The sequence below is a fragment of the Lynx rufus genome, unplaced genomic scaffold (genome assembly GCF_022079265.1).
Source record: "Lynx rufus isolate CCGP_SWC_20201006 ecotype Redwood Valley unplaced genomic scaffold, mLynRuf1.p SCAF_4, whole genome shotgun sequence".
Lineage (NCBI taxonomy): Eukaryota > Metazoa > Chordata > Mammalia > Carnivora > Felidae > Lynx > Lynx rufus.
The window spans coordinates 56539446-56560632 of record NW_025814856.1 but is presented as its reverse complement, the minus strand read 5'-3'; the positions used below and the strand labels follow the sequence as shown (position 1 = coordinate 56560632).

Sequence of the window (21187 nt, the reverse complement as noted above, 5' to 3'; positions counted from 1 at the left end):
TCTCCGACGTGCACAAGAGAGTCAACCAGTGAGGGGAAGGAGACGGGGGGGGGGGGGGGGGGTCGCACCCCGGAGGGAGAGGTGTTCTGTTCCCATGCTACACGTGAATCCTCCACACGTGGGAGAGCCAAGCGATCCTCAACACGTGCTCCCAGGCACCTGTCTGCACACAAGTGTGGAGGCCTCGCCTTCCCTAGAGAGCTCTTGTCGCCGTCACCCCGAAGGAAAAGCCTTGGCTGAGGCTGCCAGCACATGACCTTTAGAAGAGGGCTGCTTCCGTCGAGAACACCCACGCCACCCTCACGGTTCAGTTACTCTGGAGGTCTGGTTGTCAGGGACTGTCATTCCCCCCTATGCCGCCGTTTCTGACACCTGCTTGGAGACTGGAGGGCTAGTCGGCCCCGTCCGTGCCTGTTACCAGCCCTTCTACCCTCGTGTCTGCCCCTCGTTTCTAGGAGCCAAGGAAGAGGTTCACGTACTCCCAGAATTACCTCTCAGCCATGGTGGAGCCCCAGGACTCTGAGGAAGAGGAAAAGAAAGCCAAGAAGCAATCCCACCAGGCCTGGCTCACGGCCAATGGATTCCAACTGACAGGTCTTCACAAAAGCACCGAAAGCGACCGTCACATCAGGCTGCCGCCCGTTGGCATGGTCACAGAGCTGAACGAGGTCCACGGGGGGGTGGGGAGGAGTAGGGCCTCAGGCAGGGTGTGCACAGGAACATCCCTCCTAACTTACTGTGCCGTTCTCCACGTAGGAGTGGAGGGAAAACACACCGCTCGCTAACATGCTGGATCGAAGGAGGTGGACGTGGGACTGGCGCCACCAGGACTTTGACCTGTATGGGAAGCCACCACTTTTCTTTAAGCTGCCCCCTTCTCCAGTGCTAAAGCCCAGAACAGGTAAGAGGGCTTTGCGGGGCTGAGCCTCCCGATGCCATGGACAGTTGGGAACTCTGCTGCTGTGCGTTTGTGGCAGGATCCATTTCGCTTTAGCTGCCCAGACTTTCTGAGAGTCAGATTTGGGTTTGGCGTTAGCGGGCTGGGTGAAAACTCAGGGGCCCTGGATTCTAATTCCAGCTGTCATGCTAACTTGCTGTGTGACGTTGGGCAAGTCGTTTCACTGCTCTGGGTCTGGTTTCTTACAAAACACAGAAGTCGGAAGATAGGTCTAAGGGCTTTCTGAGCCCCAACACACATTACCCAGGACCGGATGGATGCCTGGCCAGCGGCTGGGGGCAGGGGCTCTGGGCACCTCTGGGACCTTCTGACTCCCTTCCTATTCCAAGATGCTGCCATCCCTCTCTGGGGGAGGGAGGGAGCCTAGGAGCATGGGTCCCTCTCACCCTGTTTATGAAGATGGGCCTCATTTACAGGTTAACAGAGAATCCAGACTTGTTGGTTGCCAGAGCCTTTGCTCAGGGAGAGAGAAACTCATCTCTGGTTTGCCAGAGAAACCTTTCTCAGAAAGCTAGACCAGATAGATAAAATGGATTTCTTTCTTCCCGCAAGCCCCGAGGGCAGTGGGTAACAGCTCTGAGAAACAGGAGGAAATGCTGGCAGGCTGCTGAAATTGGCCTCCCTCCTGTCTGGCCCTTGCTGCCTCCCTCTGGAACAGGCTCTGGGGCTGCATGAAGGTCTCCTGGCCCGGCCCAGTGAGGCCAGGCCCCACTGCAGGCCTTCCCAAGCCGCGTTCCCTGGGCACAGTGGGTAGCCAGTGCCAGCTGACAGCAGGCCACAGACGCACGCTGGGGCCTCTCCTCCCCACAATGTGTTTAAGGAAAACTCGGAAACGGCAGGTGGGAAAGGGAGATTTGAACCAGGGGCCCCAGCCTTTGAAACTCAGCTGGATGCAGAGAACCAGCTGCTGCCAGGGGCGACCATGACTCCGGGCCTACAGTGAAGCCCCCTTTCCCGAGGGCTGCCCTCGGGGCGGGAGGTCTGAACAGATGCTTCCCTGGCAAAGGTGCTCCATGCAGCCTCCGGTCCTGGCACTATACTAGAAGGTTAGTACTCTCCATTTTGTACAGAATGCTTCCCTGCGAACAAAACACTAAGAACGTCAGGTTTCACTGGAAAGTCACGTCCAATGTCACAAGATTTGTAAACTTTTACCTCTTGAAGATTAGTTCCCCAAACCCTGGCGGAGTGCTCAGGCCAGCCGTCCGTGCAGACTGACTTGTACTTGAAGGGAAAGGGAAGGGCCTGGCCTCCTCCTCCAGGTGATGGCCAAAGCGGGCTTTCTGGAGCCCCAAACTTCTCAAGACCAGGTGAAGCCTGGAAGCGTGCAGTGTGAGCACGCAGGGACCAAGGCATCTGGCTAACAACATCAGAAAAGAGTCTAGAGAAATGCAAAGGTCTATTAGTGTCACCTCAAGATTCCTTTTTGTCCCCCCTTCAAGAGTGAAGGCCAACTTCTATAGAGACAGGAGACAGGCCCCAGGCAAGAAACAGCATATGCTGTCATGCAGCCGACCATATGGTTTTCACCCATCACCCGAGAAAGCCCAGAGACAGGGACTTGGTACTCCCTGGAGCATTGTGGCCTGGGCACCTGCCCCTCAGCATTCAGGGCCTTCCTCTTCCTGCAGGGTGAACACAAAGGGAACTGGAGGCCATCACCAGAGGGGGGATCCCAGGGCTCTGAGGAAAAACGTGACCAGTGCGGCAAAGGCGGAAACACAAACTACGTTTCCTGGTTTTCGTTAGTTCCCAGTATATGTTTTAAGTGTATACGTTCCACGTACACAGTTGGCAGGTGGTTTCTTGGAGAACGCACAGCCCACCAGAAGAATGTGTGGTCCGGCAGAAGCAGCTCCCCAAGCCCGAAACAGGTCCCCGCCAGCCTCATGCCACAGGCAGCGACGTCTCCCACTAAACTAGCAGAAGCCCCTCAAATCCCAGGTGTCACCAACTGCCTTCCCTCCGTTTCTTCAGCACCTGGGATCAGGTCAAGCAGCAGGGCCTGCAGGGCAAAGCCTAAAGAGGTGCCTTGAGGCCAGGAGAAGGCCCTTTTGGTATAGACTGGGAAGAAACGGTTCCACTTGTAAAAAACCCCAAATCCTCCACCTTCTGGAGAAAGAGTTGTCCAGCGACGGGCCATGGCTTGGGGGCAGCAAGGAACACTGTCCTCTTGCTTCAGGAAGTCCTTTCCAGGGGGTGGGCACAGATGTAAGCTCGCTTCTCTAGGACTTGCTCGGACACTTTCTTAATCTGTTCATCTAGATTTTCTGGAGAATCTGGGAGGAAAAAAGAATAGATTTGTGATAACAGAAATATTCCTGGAACTTCTTTTTTTTTTTTTTCAAAGAACAGCCCACCCACTGTGAAGGGAGTCCTGAAGGTGACCCTCTTCCTCCAAACCCCCAAGGAGGTGATTCTGGCTGCAGGGAGAAAGGAGGGAGAGGGGCTTCATCCCGTAAACCAAAGGGTTCATCCTGGTAACCCCGAAGAACCCCGGATCTCGTGGGAGCAGGGGCTGGAGAAGGACCCTTTCCCCAGGCAAGCCTGCCAGAGGAGCGTGTCTCCCTCCACAGCACCCAGGGCCAGACATGCCAGCACCCAGGGCCAGGAGCTGTACACGATCACGGGCTCCTCTCCTCCGTCACTTGGCAACAGGGGTGGGCTCTGCAGGGGACACGTGACACAGAGCCTTGAGGCCAAATGACCATAAGGGTCAGAAGAAGAATGTGAGCCGGGTGTTCCCAGACTTGGCCAAGTGACTACAGTAGAAGAGGAGCATTCCAGACCAACAGCTGCATGAGCCAAAGCCTGGGACTTCTGCTAAAAGGCAGAATGATTTTCCCCGGAGTGCAGGGGATGAAGAGGCAGGTAAAACGCTGCCTGCCTTTGCAAACCTTCACTAGGCAGCTGCCAGACTGGGGCTAGGCATGCTGGGCAGACGCCTGTGGGGACTCTGACAGCCTTTGCTCCTGCCCGGCAGGCCAGCTCAGCTGACCCTCCGTCACTCAAGGGAGAGGTTGGTGAACAGCCAGCAGGCCCTGGGAGCCTGACAGGGGCCAGGAGCAGCTCACCATCAACAGTCACCTGGAATTAGGCCCTCCCCTCCCACCTCCAAGGCCACCCTACTTACACTTGTCCAGCTGGGACAGGGTGAAGAGATTCTGGTAATAAGCTTCGGCACAGAATATGTTGGCCAGGAGAACCTGCCAGAACCAAGGTTAAAGAGTTGACATAGAGACCTAGAGATGACATAGGGCACCCCCTTTCTGGTGTGTGAGCTTTAAGGAACTCCATCAGCCAAACTAATAAGCAGCTTGGCTGGAGTCAAAAGGCCTTGCTCAGGAGCCAGAGTCGTTATTCTAATTCCAGCCCTGACCCAACTAGTTAGCTAATTATGCGACACTCTGAGCCTTAGTTTCCTCTGTGGCAGGAAGGCCATCATAATCCTAGTGCCCACAGGCTATTGTGAGACAATGCATACAGCAGGTGCTCAGTTACGGCATCCGGCCCCTCGGGCAGGGTAAGGAAGGCAGCCGGAGGAGGGCACAGCTTTGGGACCCTCCTCACTCACCCACTCCTCTTCCCTCAGATAGGAAGACAAAAGGGAGTAGCCCTGTGTCCTGAGCAGCACAGACCTCCTCCTCAGAGCTGACCGCCAGCGCGGGCCACGGCCACAACTCAGCAAACCAGCAGCCTCCTGGACCACTACCCGGCTGAGGCCTTGGACCTGCCCAGTCCCTCGCTCCTGAGACTCCTTAACTGGGTCATGCCGCTCGCTGACCCCCTCCTCCAACCACTGGCCTCATTAAAGTTCAGAGGATTAAGCGGGCAGGGAGACTTACCTCATGGTCATGGTTGGGGAGCCCCACTCGGATGGAGCGGCTGGCCCGCGACAGCACCGCCGTCATGCCGTACAGGTTGATGAGGATGTTGGCCACCCGCTTTAGGATCATCTGCTCCTCCACGATGGTCTGGGAGCACAGAGCCCAGGGTGGAGGCTCGCCACCCACGACCTCCCTCCCCGGGCACATCTTCACCCACCTCCAGGCCTCAATTCATGCCTAACACAGCCTCTCCCTTTGGGTTGGGGGAGGCTGGCTCACCGGATGCCCGGTTTTCCCTTCTGTCTCAGTTTGGGCAGGGGTCAAGGTGAGACCAGGTCCCAGGAAACTGAGACACAGGCTGGTGCTTACTGTGCTGTCACCGGGAGCAGCAACAGCCCTAGATTTGGGCTCTAAGGAGCCTCTCTCTGCCTGGAAGGCACCCACCCAAGTGGCCCCTGGCACAGCCAGCCCCACCCCATGCCTCCACGGTGACCAAGATTTCTTTCTAGGCCTGGTCCCAAAGGCGGACACTTCAGACAGCCCATCTCCCTGGCTCCCAAGTCGGAGGGGGCCTGCCCTCCCCAGACCTGGCAGGGGCCCAGGTACCTTGCCAAAGCGGAGCAGTAATGTCTCCACAGTGCGGCCAAAGTAATACACATTCTCCTCGAGCTTGCTGGCGCTGTCCTAGTATGTCAGAGGAGTGTCAGAGGAGTCACTGCTCAGTGTCCCCTCCTCATGGTGCCCATCCTACCCAGACACGGCACGGCTGGGGCTCTGGGGCCCAGGCTCTGCTACCAGGCAGGGGCCATCTTCCCCAACGCCCTGGGCACAGCCCTCTGGAAAGGGACATCCCCCAGAAGGGCACCCAGATGGGGGGTATGCCAGCTGTGCTCACTCACCGTGACACTGGGGTGCACAGCTCCCAGCTTCCCTGTCAGCCCCATGTTCACGGTTCGGCCCACGGAGTCTCGAAGCTTCTGGCTGATGGTCTCAATGACAGTGCTCACATTGCCCCGTTTAAGCTCACTGCAGAAATCCCATGGCCCCACGAACTCAGGCCCCACTGCTGGTTTCCACTGCCCAGCAACAGGGTCCCTAGTGGCACACTAGAACTGCAGGGCACCTCTTCCCTAGGACTATCTAAGGCATTAAAGGGACCTACTCAAGACCTATGTGCCGCCCGCCCTGGCCTGGGCCTGCTGCACGCCTGTCAGAGAGCAGCTGGTCCCTCTGAGTGGAGCCACACGAGTTCTCTCCACAAGCAGCAGTCACAGCCGGCCCCCAGGTGCTCTCGGGTTAAGGAGTCTGCAAATAGTCTCAGCAACCCGTACGGGGTTCCAGAAGTGATTTCTAATTGCTCCGAGCCCATGACGGGGGTCCAGGGGAGCCATGAGGGAGAGAAGGAAGTCGTCTCCTGTTAGCCTGGGAGCCCAGCACCTGAGGGGTACCTCTCATTCCCTAGGTTCTGAGAACACAGCTCCCTGCAGTGTGGGAGGCAGGAGCTGCCAGTGGAGGCAGCCAGTGGAGGCGGCCCGTGACTTCCTGAGGCAGCGGACCCTCCCGTCACTTGCAGGCGCAGGCCAAGCTCTGGAGCCCGGCTTTTAATTTCAAGGCTCCTGTCCCCTTCCCTCCCTCCAGCCAGCCTGCGACTGAGCTGAGCACTGCATGGCTTCACCGGGACAGGGCGGCCTCCCTCCTCCAGATGCCCTGGGATGGGCCTCTGATGGGCAGGTGGGACCCGAGGAGCAGACAGTGGGGCTGGCACCTACTTGATCCTTGCGGTCAGGATGCGACCGGCGTGCTGCAGGCCCGTCAGGGCAATGTACATCCGGAGAATCTCGTTGGTTCCCTGTGGCCAGCAGTACGGAGGTCAGAGGCTGCCCCCTCGGGATGGCCTTGCCTGTGCTGTGCACGTGACTGGGTAGGCCACACCACTGCCCACCTGTCAGTGCTACAGAAGCTGCCGTTTTTGGAAGCGGCCTCACAAAGGGAGCAGGGCTGTGACCTGAGGGTCAGGGCAACACGCTGGCTACCACCTCCGTGGGGAGGAGTTGAGGGCTGACCAGAAAACCATGGCCTCCCTAGGGACCTACCAATTCTCTGTGACCAACTGCACAGGAGTCATTCCTTTCTCCAAGCCTCTACTTCGGCTTCTTTATGAGAGAAGCCACTTTCCCCAGTGGGGAGGGATGCTGATGCCCAGGGCGCAGCAAGTGCTGTGTGGGCACCACCAGATTCCTCGGGGCAGGCAGCCTCCGACCGTGCCCGAGTACCAGGTGTCAGTACCTGCTGCTGTGCCCACGCACACCACTTACTCCCCGGGATTATCTCAGGGAGCCAGTGGGGTTGCAGGTCACACAGCCAGCATGGGGCACTGAGCGCTACAGCCAGGCTGAGCCATGGACGGGAGACTCCCATGGGAGAGGAAGGAGAGCTTGGAGGACTGCAGGCCAAGCCATGCCCCGTCTTGCAGTCTAGACTAGAGCATTTGCTTCGCACCGAGGGGTCCGTGCCCCTCAGAGCTTCTGCCCCACCCAGTCACACAGGACTGAATTCAACCAGGCCGAGGGAATGGGGCCTCGGAAGAAGCATTCCTGGGGCAGCAGGGATGTGATGCATCCCCGTGCCCTTGGGACTCGTGACTTCAGGCTGGTCACATCCTGTGTATCCACTAAGAAAGAGGACCACAGGGGCTGGGATGTGGGGAGCACACCCTGAGGCCTTCCCCTGAGTTGGTAGCCCAGGAGCGGGGCCCCACCTGCACATGGTCTGAAGGTGGCCCTTCAGAAACCACACCAATTGCTCAGGCTCCGAGCCTGGTCCATGGGCCTGCCTCTCTTACAGCCTGCGTGCATCCTGAAATCCCATCCATCTCCACAGCCTCTGGACTCAACCTCTCTCTTCTGCTGCGGGCACCCGGCCTCTGGTCTCACCTCTGCAACCCACCCCCAATGTCAGCCCCAGGGAATCTCCCACAACGGGAATGTACCCGAGTCACTCCCTGCCCAGAAACCTCTGACAGCTTCCAGCACCTTCACAGTAGCATCCAGACTCTGCTTATTGGCCACGGTCCTCCACAGCCTGGCTACTTGCCTCTCCTTCTTATCTACCTTCTGCCCCAGCTCCCCTCAACCAGGACTATCCGCTGCTCCCACAAAGGTTTGCTTACTCTACCTAGTGCTGGCAGGCAAGGCCCTGTCTGGGCCTGGCATACTCCATCTCCTGTGCCTGGCCCAAACCACCCTCCCCTAGGCCAGGCCCAAGTTGTTTCTGCCGTCAGGGGCCCAGTGCACTTGCTTCCTGAGACTCCAGCTGCTCTAGGGGGAGGGGCACCTCAGGCCCTCACTGCACTAGTTTGGCCGTGCAGTCAGACCATGAGCTCCCCGAGAGCTTCTCGGCGGCCCCCACGTCCCCTTTCCTTACCCCACTCGGCCTCTCCCCACTCACTGAAGTCCCTCTTTAGGCTTGTGAGCCCATGGAAGGAGGCAGTAATTAGAGAGGGAGCAGTCAGGGCTGGGGAAGCCCATGGAGAGGACCCTCAGCTGCTTCAATACCCAGAGAAGGAAACCCAGACCCAGAGAGAGCCCTGGAGGCAGAACCAGGCCCTCCCATGAGATCTCTGCTTGTCTCAACATAGCCAACGGAAGTGGCAGGCTCGGAAGAGGCCCTTGCTTGGCCCCTTGGCCTCCCCTCCACGCCTGGGGAAGGGGCTCTGTGAGGAGGGACAAATGAGAGTGCTCAGGGTGGGTGGTGGGGGGCGGAGTGGCGGGCACTCACCTCGAAGATGAGCAGGATGCGGGCGTCACGCAGCATGCGCTCGTACGGGTAGTCCCTCATGTAGCCTGAGCCCCCGAGGATCTGCAGCGCCTCGCTCACGCACTGCCAGGCACACTCTGAGCTGAACACCTGCCACAGACCCAGGACACGGTCAGCACGGGGGCGGCAGGGCCGAGTCCCTTCCACGAGGGGGCCTTAGCCAGGGCGGGGTGACTGGGCACGGAGAACTGGTCTCTAGGATGAGACCGACCCTGTAGCAGCCCTGATGCAATCTCCCGGGGAGGCCTCAGGCAAGTCCTTTGCTTCCTGGACCACAATGACCAGCTCTGGCCCCCCACTCACCGTGACTCCTCCTACCTCTGAGGCTTCCTTACAGTGGAAGGGGCCACTCTACACCTTCCACAGAGGAATCTCCTGTCCTCCTCCACGAGGCCCGACCCTGCCCGCCCAGGCCCTTTCACCCACAGCTCGCCCCTCTGCACGCGAGCTGCTTGGCCCGACACCCGGCTGTGGGTGACACAAAGACACGTCTGTCCACACGTGAGCACCCGGACAGCAGAGTCACTGTCCTGCTCGGCTGGGAGCTCAGCCTCTGGGCAGAGGCTGCGTCCAGGGGCCGTCCCTGTGTCTGGCTGTCGGTGAAGGATGAGGGGGCACAGTGAATGCAAAGTGCCTGGCACAGAGACCTACTGACGGTGCCTCTAAAGCACCTCGAGACACTGCAGGGTCTCTCCTCTGAGCTCCTCTCACCACTTCTCCTGAACCAGGGATGCCTCTTTTATACTGGAGCTTAAAAAAAAAAAAAAAAAAAAAAAGACACTCCTCACCGCCCCCCTCCCCAAAATGAAGGTACTGAAAACTCCAGTATTTACCCAAAAAACAGGAAGGCTGAACACTCACAACAAAAGTCCTAAGAAAGCTTGGCTGCTGTTTTATACTGACGTGAAATTACATACGTGGCCTAGATTTTTCTCCATCTGCTACAGACCGGAGACAACTTGGCACAAACTGTGCTCAGGAGACACTGACCTGTCCTAGAAACGCACTCAAATGGGCACTGTTCTTTGCTGCTTCTCCTATGCTATCCTGGTCTCTCCACGTTGCATCCTAGGGCGGTACCTGGCACATGGTGGGGACACCACAGATACTGGGTCGATGATAAACTGGCCTATCAGCTAAAGAGAAGAGGAAGGTGGCAGGCAACACTGGGTCTGAAAGGCCACAGCTAAGGAGCTGTTCTTGCTCTCTCCCGGGCTGTGCGGGGATTACCTTCACCATGGCAGCCTCGATGGAGCAGTCAGGAAACCCTGGTCGGTCCAGCATCCCTGCGGTGAGGTAGGCCATACTTTCCATTACATAAGCCTTCTGAGCCATCAGGGCAAACTTTTCCTGGGGTGTTCAGAAAAAAACACAAACAAGAAACAATTTGCATGTGCTGAGACCCAGATGTGCCAGCCAGCAGAGAAGGCAATTAAGGCCAAAGCCTCGGTGCCCAAGAGAACCAAGCCCCGGCATCCTGAACAGGGAGGCACGTTATCTCGCCATCTTCCGAACCGCTGCACGAGAGTCCCCAGTACAGACCACGAAAGCATACGTGTAACGCCCACACATGAAATCAACACACGCAGCACCCACAACCTTCAGTACCTGAATTAATCCAAATTCGCTGAGGTTCTTGTTGAACTGTTTCCTTGTGCAGGCATATTCGGCAGTCATTTCTGGAGAAGAGCAGAGTCATCACAAACCATTTTCTGGCTATCCTAGAATGATCTCCTAAGGCTATCATCAAGTCCCTGCGAACACTCAGGCAGGAGCTATGAGAAGCAGGTTGGCTGAGACCAAACGCCCTGCAAGATGGCGCTGCCCCTTCCTAGTGTATCTGGTCAGAGGAGCGGCCGTCCACTCTCTGGGTGCCTCAGCAGTGGACAGGGGCACAAGCACAGAGTTTAGAGTCGGGCCCGACCCTGGTGCTTTTCCTTACCAGATAGTAGGCCGGGCCAAGCAGCCAACATCCCTGAGCAACACTACCGGCCTCCTAGCATGGCTGCCAAGGTTATCAGAGAGGAAGGTGTAAGGCACCTGGCGAGAGCCAGGGCCCCAGAAGCACCCCGACAAGAGGAGCAGGCTCACGCCTGTCCCAGCCGTCCCTCACCAGAGCAGGAGGGCAGCCTGTTTTGTGTATAGCTGTGAACAGGCGCCCAGCTCTGAGGTCACCTGAGAGGACATGGCAGCCTCCCAGCAGTCGGCAGCAAAGGCCAGCCCCGCCCCCTGCGGTGTTCTCTGAACGTTTCACAGGCATGATCCAACCACGGTCTGGCCCCCATGATGGGTTCAGGAGGTAGACAGGCACCCACATTCACACATTCCTTCTGGGCCTCGGGATCGCAAGAGCCTACATCCTTTGGAGACAGGCTAACCATGAGCGCCCCCACGAAGCTCTTGCTTCCTCATGCTTCTTGAGTTTTCCTGACGGGGAAGGGGAAGCAGAGGCCCAGACGGCTTCAGGGGCTGTGGCAGCTCAGCAAAGTGAGATGAGCCCAGAGGCTGGAGTCTGACAGGGTCAGCTTTTGGCCCAGGTGAGTGGCCTCGGGCAAATGAGTGATCCTTTCTGAGTCTCAGGCTCCTCATCTATGAAATGGAGAGAAGAGCCTAAAACAAAGCCTCTCTGTCCCCACCTGGCCCTGCACTCTGAGGACTTCACAAGCACTCTACCAGCCTCCAGGTAACCCTCAGCTCTGTGCCTTTCCCTTCAGTCACTTCCACAAAGCTGACATCCTTGCCCAACAAAAATCCTACAGGGTTAAGCTCGCTGACAAAAACTTCTAGGTTTCAGGTATGCTAATGGAAAAAACAAAGGCAACATCCCGAAACCAAGTGATAGGAGTCCCACTCCTCACCCACTGAGTCACTACAAAATGGGCATCTTGTGAGAAATAGCACTACTGTGCTGCTCACATCTGGATGTTTGCTAAGTAGCTCTGTTCTTAGTGGTCAGAGTAGCAACCCCTCTTGACCTCTGGCAGACTACACCGGCTCCCCCCATCCTTTGTAAGTAAAACAGAGGAGTGTGAAATGGGAACATTAGCCACCTGGGCGCAGACTGACTACAACTTTTGGTCTAAACCAAAGCCCACGTCTTAACCTGCAGCTGGGCTGTCTGTCCAGTGGCCTGGCTCAGCACCGGCCTGCTGCGAGGACGTGGCAGAGCCTCCGGGATGGAGTGGGGGCCGCAGGAGCAAGGTTGTGCCACAAAAGGCTCCTGTCCCCAATGTACCTACCGATCAGTTTCTTGAGCATCCCAGCCACAATGCTGCCCATGCTGAACCGCCCACTGTTGAGGATGTTCATGGCCACCTGCAGGGAGAGTGGGGGTAGCTCACTGGGACTGCACTGCCCAAGTGTCCTGTTCACCCCTGCTGTACTGGGAAAAGCCCAAGGGCCAGACCACAGCACTGCTTGTCTATTTTTACCAGGTTTCATGAAGACAAAAGGCAAGTTGGTACAGAATTCTGTGCCAGCATCTGGGAGAGTTGTTCTGCCAATCCCCACCGGGCTGGGAGAGAGAGTAGTCCCCACATGTTACAACAAGGTAACTCAATCACAAACATCTTTGGAGTCACCCACATTATTCCAGAACAGGACAATTCTTAGTCCTCAGAGGAGAGGAGCAGAAACTAAGACCTACCAGGTACCCCTGCAAGCTACTTGGACTTTCCCACCACTCCTGAGAAATAGTGACCTGCCACGCACCTACCATGCCTGTGATGCCTCAGAGGCAGGCTGGGGCTGAGGGCAGAAGGAGTCTGTGAACACCACAGTTTTCTTAAAAGCTCAACTTCAAGTGTATTACAGCTTTTGACTGAACGCTTATAGAGGACTTGGGTGAATAAATCATGCAGCTGAATCTGAATTTATGATCACTTGTTAACCTGAACAGGAGAATCTCAAAGCAGACTTTGTGAGGTTGGCAACAACTGCTGGGAGTGGCGAGTGCGGTTCCCACGGGAATGTGGGACTAAGGCCCAGCCCTGGGTGCTGGATGGAGAGGGTGCCATTATGCGCCACCACAGTGTGACAGACACCCAGATCCTGCCCTGCTTCCTCCTGGGCCACCTCCGGCCTCACACTCCCTGAGTCTCGGGCCATGGGTGTGCGCCAGTCTAGACCTGCCAGGACTATGATGAGGACGCGAACGCCCCACCTTCATTCCCTCTGCCCACACAGGCTTGCGAAAGCCGGCTCACAGTTTTACGAATGAAATCCGTTTCGTGGCCTCTTCAGAGTTTATTCTTAACCTCATTAAAAAAAATTGATTTTGAAGGAAAAAAAGATTTGAGACGAGGTCTCATTCCCCAGAGGACCAACGACCTAACAGATCTCACCCTTTCTCAAGAGGGGCTCCCGAGCTCAAGTGTCAATCCTACTTAACCCCGGGATCCACCCCCTGCCCGTGCAGTCCCAGAATGCTGCAACAGTATCCCTACTGCAGACCTCTCCGTCCATAATTTCTAAGCTGCATTCTACATCGCGGCCTGCCCACGAGCAAGACACATACTCCACGCTTTCAACAGCCCCTGCCCGACCATTCACTGCCTCCATGCCTCAAAGATCTGACCATGGACAAAACCTCTGTCCACAGGAAGAGGCTTACTTTTCTCCCACATCAGCCAGGCAATGTTCCCCTGGCCTTTGCTCATTTTGTGGTCTCTGGAATCACTCACTGTTTAGCGTTTAGGCTAACTGGCAAGTAATCCTACTAATAACAAAGAGAGGGCTTTGGAAATCTTTCTTTTGTATATTAAGACAATTGTTTTTTTCATCTACCACGATGGGAACAATGTGTTAATGCAGTGTGGAAAGGACTAGGGCAAGGGGCACTCCCACACGCCGCTGGTGGGTGGGCGCCGGCCCAACTCCCCACGCAGCTTGGCAGCAGGGGCCACGAACTAAAAACGTTCGTGCTCTCCCACCTGGCAAGTCTCCTGCTGGATGTTTAAACCCAGGACAAGTGTGTACAGCTACAAGCAAGGACATACACCACACAATCTGGTTCTGAGCAGGGAAGGTGTGCGAACAGTACCGTGTGCCCGATCTCAGGGACTGGGAACATCAACGGTGCCGTCCCAAAGATATTCTGCACCGTGAAATATTAGCAACATATATTCACTGGCACAAAGAGAAGACTGGAATTCTTGGTGAGCGAAAAACGACGGGGTGTATTACACAAATGGCGTTACCAAATATTTACGAGATGGATGTTCTTTAAAAAGATCAAAATCTAGGAAGATAAGCACCCAAACTGAACAATGAACATCAACTCTCTTGGAGTCAACCTTCAGTAATTTCATCTTTCCCATCTACATTCTCTTACCTGTACAGAACATCCGGGATAAACATACCATCGTGTGCATATAACTGTTCCCTTTTTGTCTGCCCACCTCTAAAGTCCTCTGGTAGACATTTACTGGGCAGCCTTGGGCCAGGAGCTTTGGCTAATGGCACTCATCAGATTCTTGTAACACCCAGAAAGGGAGAAAGGTACTGCTGTGATCCCCGCTTCATAGCCAAGGTGGGTGGGGCTCCCCAGGGCAAAGATGCTTGCCCGGGTCACCCATGAAATTAGGGCAGGGCAACAGTAAAGACAAGTAGCCCAGTATAAAGCTGCGTAAAGGAGGGGCGCCTGGCTGGCTCATGTGGTGGAGCGTGCAACTCTTGATCTGAGGGTGGTGAGTCTGAGTCCCATGTTGGGTGCAGAGATTAGTATTGGTGAGGATGTGGAGAAAATGGACCTCCTTACATCGCTGCTGGCAACGTAACATGGTGCAGCCACTGGAAAACAGTCTGCAGTTCCTCAAAAAGTTAAACATATAGTCACCACGTGGCCAGCAATGTTGCTTCTAGGTATATACCTAAAAGAATTGAAAACACAGTGTTCACGCAAAGGCTTACACGTGCATGTTCACAGCAGCATTATTGACAATAGTCTAAAAGTGGAAACAGTGCAAATGTCCATGAGCTGATGAATGGATTAGCAAGTGTGGTGTATCCACACGATGAGTATTATTCAGCCACAGAAAGGAATGACACGTGCCACAAGGTAGGTGAACCTCGAAAATATTCTGCTGTGTGAAGAGAAGCCAGACACAAAAGATCACATATGGATTCCGCGTATGCGACGTTTAAAATAGGCAAATCCACAGAAACAGAAAAATAGCGACACCAAAGATGGTGAGAGGAGCATGAGAAGGTATGGCATTTTTGGAGTGATAAAAATGTTCCAGAATTAGACCATGGGGATGGCTATACAACATAGTGAATATATTAAATAAACACCCATGTGTACATTTGAAAACGGTAAATTTACGTTATGTGAGTCATGTCAATTAAAAACAATACTAAATCTGACTCCAAGAAAAATTAGGGCAGGGACTCAGGACCCAGGGTTGTGCATTCAGAGAACTGGAGCTTCTTCAACGCCCACTGGCCTGCTTTCTTACCCTCGCTGGAGAGAGGACTCCTAACCCTCCTCAAGGCAAACAAAGCCTTGCAGAGGAAGGAGATGGAGTTCCAACTACACACTCCCTCTTCTGGGAACCAACTCTTCTCCACTCCGATTTCCCAGTGGAGAATTATGCAGTCACCTGGCAAGTGCACTGGTCGGCCACAAACAAGGACGGTACAGGAAACTGGGGGGGCCAACAAGCTAAACCGTGAAACCGCAGCCCTCACAGGGCCTGCTCTAACCACGCACCTTAAACCCGCCTCCGACTTCTCCAAGGACATTCTCAACCGGCACCCTGGTGTTTTCAAAATGGACCTCACAAGCTGAAAAAGATGAAATTGCAGGCTTTACTTGACAAATGCAAACCATTCTGCACTTGACCCATAGGCACAAATTCATTCACTCATTCACTCTCCAGCTACGACAGGACAGTACAGAAAGACAAGGGTTTTGTCCGCGTGGAGCTCATACTTTGCTAGGAACATGTTGGTGTTGTAAGTGCTACAGAGGAAATACATAGAGCATGGTGGGGACGCCTGGGTGGCTCAGTCCGTTAAGCATCAGACTCTTGGTTTCAGCTTGGGTCCTGACCTCACAGTTTGGGAGTTCAAGCTCTGCATTGGGCTCTGAGCTGACAGCATACAGCCTGCTTGGGATCCTCGCTCCCTCACCACCCCTCTCTCTGCCTCTCCTCTGCTCGTGCTCTCTCTCTAAAAAACTTAAAAAAATATTAAAAAAAAAATAGAGCATGGTGACAAAATCAGAGGTTGGAGAGGAGGTGAATAATATTTTTGACAAGGGCTTACATCAGGATTTTCTAAGCTGACATTCAGCAGAAGTGTGAAGGAGGAGCAAGAGGCAAAGGCGGAACAATGAAAGTGGACAGCACAGCCTTTGTAAGGTCCCTGTATCTGATGGGAGTACGGGTCCCACTTAGCTTGGATGCAGCCACACCCTACGCTGTGACTCTGTGGAAGCAGACTGCGTTTCCCTGTTAGCTGTCGCCAGGGACACACAGCTGACCCGACATGAGCCGAGGCCTTAGGTGTGAGCCAGCTTGGCCCCCAGGGGCCGTGATCTGCTGTGAGGAACACATGCCCCAACATGGCACGCACATGGCAGACACACGGCAGACAGGGAGCCAAACCACAGCCTGAAGCAGGCTGAGTGAGAGGACGGCTCGCTCTGTCAGCTCAGTGCTGGGGTGGCTTCTCACAAAGGTGACGATGGTGACAGAGGACGAGCAGACCTTGAAGTGAGGAAGCACTTGGTGTGCAGAAGCAGAAAGCCAAGGTCAAGGTGACAGAGGCAGGCAAAGAAGGGAAAAAGCATGGCAGTGGTGACGACAGAGGCAGGACAGAACAGGGGCTTTTGACCCATGTTTTCTGTAGCAGCGTGCTTTTGCACGTTGTCACATAAACACTGCAACTCCCAGCGACTTAACACTGGAAGAAAGGGAGACTCGGGACAAAGAAGGTCATGGCTCAAGAGCAGCCACATAGCAGGCAAGTCAAGTGTGGGCAACTGGGTCCACTAACCTTTTATTCTACTATTCCAACAGCCTGGTCGTGAAATAGAATGAAATCTCCACCTCTCTGGCCGCCGGGTCCTAGCTTACCACCTTGGCTGTGGGGCCAGGCGCTTGTCCCAGTGGCTCGAATTCCTTCACCAAGCTGCGGAGTGTGGGAAGGACTCTGCCTCCCTCTCTGACCTCAACTTGTGTCACTCACTCCACTCTTGCGGGGCCACTGCATGGTCCCAGGGGCACCACCTACCCTGAGTTCAGTGTGGACACTGCCCAAGCAGTGCGCAGGCCTGCCACCCTGCTCCCTCCCCTGTCAGGGCCCCCTTTCCCTCACCAGCACGCCAAGCTCTTTACCTTGGGCCTTTGAGCGCGCTCCTTTCCCTCTGGGAACATGGCAGGAGCTAACACTGTCCTGCTTCCGTGTGCACTAAGCATCGTACAGACGTTGTAACACCTCCTTCCCGTGTCACATTACTAGGTGGGGTCTGTTATCACCCCTTTCCTTTAGGTGAGGAAATGGAGGCATGGGCAAGTAAGCTAGCTGGTTCAAGGTCACAGAGTTCCTAGGCTGTGGAGTCCGGTTAGAGCTCAGGGCCCCTCTGACCCCTCTGAACCAGGCTGCTGTGGCAAATATCGCCAGCCAAAACACAGAGTGGCAAACAAGCAGGTCCAGAGGTGCCGAGGGCAGCACGCTGGTCCCCACATCACAGACACCCCATGATCTAAACTAGGATCCCCAAGAGGCAGAGTCTTGTCAGGACTCCATGGCAGCACTGGGCGGGTATGAGGGAGTGCCAGAGGAAGGAGGAGGTCCCAGGCAGGAAAGATGGGGTGTCCGGCAGTGGAGTGTTTCCTTGAGACACCTCTCTGCCTCTCTGGTGTCCGTTACACCTGCTTCCCGTGGAGATCGCCAGTGCCTGCTGCGTGGGGAGGGGCATAAATGAGCCGAAAGAATAAATTAGCTTCAAGGGCTCCTCTGCACTGCCATGAAGTCGCTGTGGTTTTTTGTTTTTTTTAATTTTGAGAGACAGAGAGAGAATGCATGAGCAAGGGAGGCGCAGAAAGGGGGAGAGAGAATCCCAAGGAGGTTTCTCGCTGCCAGAGCAGAGCCCAACATGGGGCTCAATCCCACAAACTGTGAAATCATGACCTGAGCAGAGATCAAGAGTTGGATGCTTAACCGACTGGGTCACCCAGCTGCCTCTCACTGTGGCATTCTTAACGTGATTTTGCGGACATGTTTATGTGAAACCAACACTATTTACATCTCATTTTATCTTGCATTTGGATGGGGCTGAAGGGCGGCTATCTTTCACACACACATACCGCAGGCACACACACACACACACGCGTGCTACTTACTGTTGGAGCCACGTATGCCTAACTTATCCTCAGGTTTCCCGTTAGTGACTCCACCAAAGTCTCTCTCTACTATGAATGCTGTGATTTTGTCTTTTACTGAGCTTTCAGAATCAACAACCTGCGTCTTTGCAAACACGGTAAAAATATTGGCCAGTCCGCCATTGGTGATCCAGACCTGAGGGAAGAAAGAAGAAGGGCTTTGGAGAAAGCAAGACTGTTACGCATCACCTCTCAGCTCCATCTTTGCTACAGGATGCTCCAGGGCCTGTCAAATTTCAGGCCACAAACGTAAAGCCCTCGGCTCAGGGGAAGCCAAGCCTGCACGGGCAGAAGACAGGGGATCACCGCAATCTCCCAAGACCAAGGATCTCCCCAAGAGGCACAAGTGGCCGTGTGTGTGCACATGTGCACGGAAGAGACGCCAGAGGAACCGAGACGGCTCAGGCTCTAGAACCGAGCAGCCAGGTTTCCTCAAGAAAACAGAGCAGGCGGGAAGGAGTGAGGAGAGGCAAAGAAGAAACGGGAAAAGGAGGGAGAGGGAAAGAGAGAGACTCAACAAACTGCAATGTACGGAACCTAATCGGATCTGGGTTCAAACAAATTATTTGAAAAATAAGAAGGTACGAGACGACCAGAGACGAAGAAATGACCAACGGGTTTTTTTAAATAGTCTTATCTGGCCGAGACACACGCTCAGACCGTAGGGATGCGACCAGAGGGGGCAATGCTGACCGAAGAGACACGGCGGGCTGTCGGCGAGTAACTGCTGAAGCTGGTGACGGCTGCATGGAGCCTCACTACACTAAACTGTTGCGTCTGTTTGAAATTTTGTGCAATCAATTAAAACACAAACACACAACACCAGCCCCAGCTACCGGAAGGCAGCTAGTTCTGCACAGGCGTGTAGGGTCTGGAGGCAGGACAGCTTGCTTCCGATCCTGGTTCCGCCACTGAGCAGACACAGGCCACTGGCAGGTCACTTCACCTCGAGCCAGTTTCTTCTTTCAAAAAGAGCAGCATCCACCCAAGAGCTGAGGTGTACACGCTTTAGGATCCGCGGGGTGCAGGAAGCGGTCAGTGCGTGGCAGAAGCCGTAGCTGAGACCCCAAGCAGGCCGCAGAGGCCACGGAGCGCTACCTTGGAGCCATTGAGGATGTAGTACTTCTTGTCCTCGCTTAGCGTGGCCCTGGTCTTGATGGAGGCCGCGTCACTCCCACTGCAGAAACAGAAACACGTGGCTGAAGCAAGTGATGCTGGGATGAACAATGTCTCTGGGGGGGTACAAATGGACGGTTTGGTACTTTAACATGGGAGTCCGCCGACTTAAAAATAAAGGGCCAGAAAGTAAATCTATTCAGCTTTGCAACCCGCAGGATGTCTGTCCCACCTGCTCAGCTCTGCTGCTGTGGCACGCAGGTGGCCACAGACAACCTGTAAACAAATGGCGTGCTCCAGTAAAACCCTATTTACAAAGACAGGTGCCGGCTGGCCACCCTGGCTCTATCACATCAAAGAGTGGCAGTGTGGGGGCACTCAGCCGGGTGGCTCAGTCGGTTAAGCGTCCCGCTTCAGCTCAGGTCATGATCTCACGGTTTGTGAGTTCAAGCCCTGTATCGATCTGTGCTGTCAGCACAGAGCTTGTCTGGGATTCTCTTTCTCCTTGTCTCTCTGCCCCTCTGCCTCCCTCCTCTAAAAACTAAAACAAAGACTCTGAAACAACGGGCCTAGGCTTTAAAAAAAAAAAAAAAAAAAAAAAAAGTGGCAGTGAAAACCTCCTGGGCTTAGGTTTAAACACAGGAATGTGTGCAGAGAACAGGCTCATGTGAGCTCCTGTGAGGAGTGCAGGATACCCCCTGTTCCGGATGGAGCACGGCCCAAGTAACGGACTTGTCAGCAGAAGCCCTGAGTCCTAAGCCGGCCGTGTGATCTTGGGCTGATGACACAACCCCACTGAACTAAGGTTCCTAACATGCTCAGTGGGGACGATACCACTTGCAAAGCTGCTTAGAAGCCTGAATGCTTATCCTGTGTAAGGTGTGCCGTGGACACAAAACAATTACTTGATAGGTGCCGTCAGGTATGTTGTCTCCCTCGTAAGTATCCACAGGACAGAGAAATAAGGTAAAGATAAGAGAACTGGCAAGAAAAGTTGCTGAGCTGACTCTCTGGAAGATTCAGGGAGGGAAGAAAGAAAATCCACGAGCTATGAGCCAAAATCCAGAGCCCTCATCCCAGGGTGCCCTGGAAGGTTCCCCAGAGGCTGCCATGCAGCACCTCTTGTCAGGGGGCAGACCTGGAAGGCTCCGTCAGACAGAAGGCGGCGATGTGCTCTCCAGATGCCAGCCTGGGCAGGTATTTGGCTTTTTGTTCCTTGCTGCCGGCCAGGATGATCCCCTAAACCAAACACACACAGGCTATCAGCTGTGGGGAAAAGAAAGTGTGAAGTGTGCTTGCAGAATGTGGTCCCTTCTAGAGAAAATACTTCACACAAGAAGAAACACTCTGAGCTCAGAGCCAGCAGCCCCAGCTGAGAAATGAACAGGTGCTGATGAGTATGGGAGCCAGACTCAGGGACTGTCACCACCAGGCTGGGTGGCCTTGGGCAAGGGATGTCGCCTCTCTGAGCCTCCATGCCATCAACTCCATGCCACTGGGGATAATCCTACCCACCGGGGAGGGGTGTTGGATGATACATGGGAGTGCATAAAGAAGGTGTGCAGTCAATGTCAGAACTGTCTGACCCCTTCTCAGTTGGTGCCCTGGGGAGAAGTCCGCTCTTTCCACCAATGACCGCTCGGAGCACAGGTGGGGGGTGGGGGGCCCAAGTACACTGTTCACTTGGCTCCTGTCACTTTCTCCATTGAGCAGAGACAGCCTGAGTAATGGGACTGTCACTGAGTGTGACCGTGGACCTGCCCAAAATGCTCCAAGCCCAGAGGTGAAGAAGACATGTGCACAGACAGCAAGGAGGGGAGGATATGCTCAGGCCCCTAGTGACTCAAGAGCTCAGCAGGGGAGGCTCGCTTCCAGCATGAGGTGAAGACAGGCTCCTCAGAGTATCTGATGTGGGCCTCAAAGGATGGGTCAAAGGCGATGGGGACAGGAGGATTCCAAGGGGAGGGACAGTGTGATCGAAGCACCACTGCTTGTGTGGGGACCCAGCATCAGCCAGTGTGGCCGGAGAGAGGAGGTGTACCAGGGGGGTGCTGCAGGGGCCCCTCCAAGACCCGACATGG

The 21187-nt window shown here is 55.0% G+C and overlaps 2 protein-coding genes across 4 annotated transcripts in view; one reads left to right on the top strand and one right to left on the bottom strand.

Moving 5' to 3' along the window:
* CFAP92 (cilia and flagella associated protein 92 (putative)) overlaps positions 1-4791 on the top strand; it is a 71317-nt gene extending 66526 nt beyond the window's left edge. The window contains 3 exon segments of the mRNA XM_047095828.1: positions 456-668; positions 757-901; positions 4551-4791. Coding sequence (XP_046951784.1) covers positions 456-668; positions 757-901; positions 4551-4585 — 393 coding nt within the window. The 3' untranslated portion in view covers positions 4586-4791.
* Positions 1-21187, bottom strand: part of ACAD9 (acyl-CoA dehydrogenase family member 9) — a 56124-nt gene that overhangs the window by 2202 nt on the left and 32735 nt on the right. For 2 of the 3 annotated variants that reach the window (XM_047095829.1, XM_047095830.1), the window contains 14 exons: positions 20245-20345; positions 19089-19167; positions 17952-18126; positions 15314-15387; positions 11841-11916; positions 10210-10280; positions 9832-9951; positions 8563-8691; positions 6555-6634; positions 5685-5811; positions 5392-5469; positions 4804-4932; positions 4092-4164; positions 2704-3237 (listed from right to left, as the gene is read on the bottom strand). In XM_047095829.1, coding sequence (XP_046951785.1) covers positions 3137-3237; positions 4092-4164; positions 4804-4932; positions 5392-5469; positions 5685-5811; positions 6555-6634; positions 8563-8691; positions 9832-9951; positions 10210-10280; positions 11841-11916; positions 15314-15387; positions 17952-18126; positions 19089-19167; positions 20245-20345 — 1413 coding nt within the window. In that variant the 3' untranslated portion in view covers positions 2704-3136. Of the gene's footprint in view, positions 1-2703; positions 3238-4091; positions 4165-4803; positions 4933-5391; positions 5470-5684; positions 5812-6554; positions 6635-8562; positions 8692-9831; positions 9952-10209; positions 10281-11840; positions 11917-15313; positions 15388-17951; positions 18127-19088; positions 19168-20244; positions 20346-21187 lie in introns of those variants that run through there. The other variant, XR_006965131.1, reaches the window with a different exon arrangement.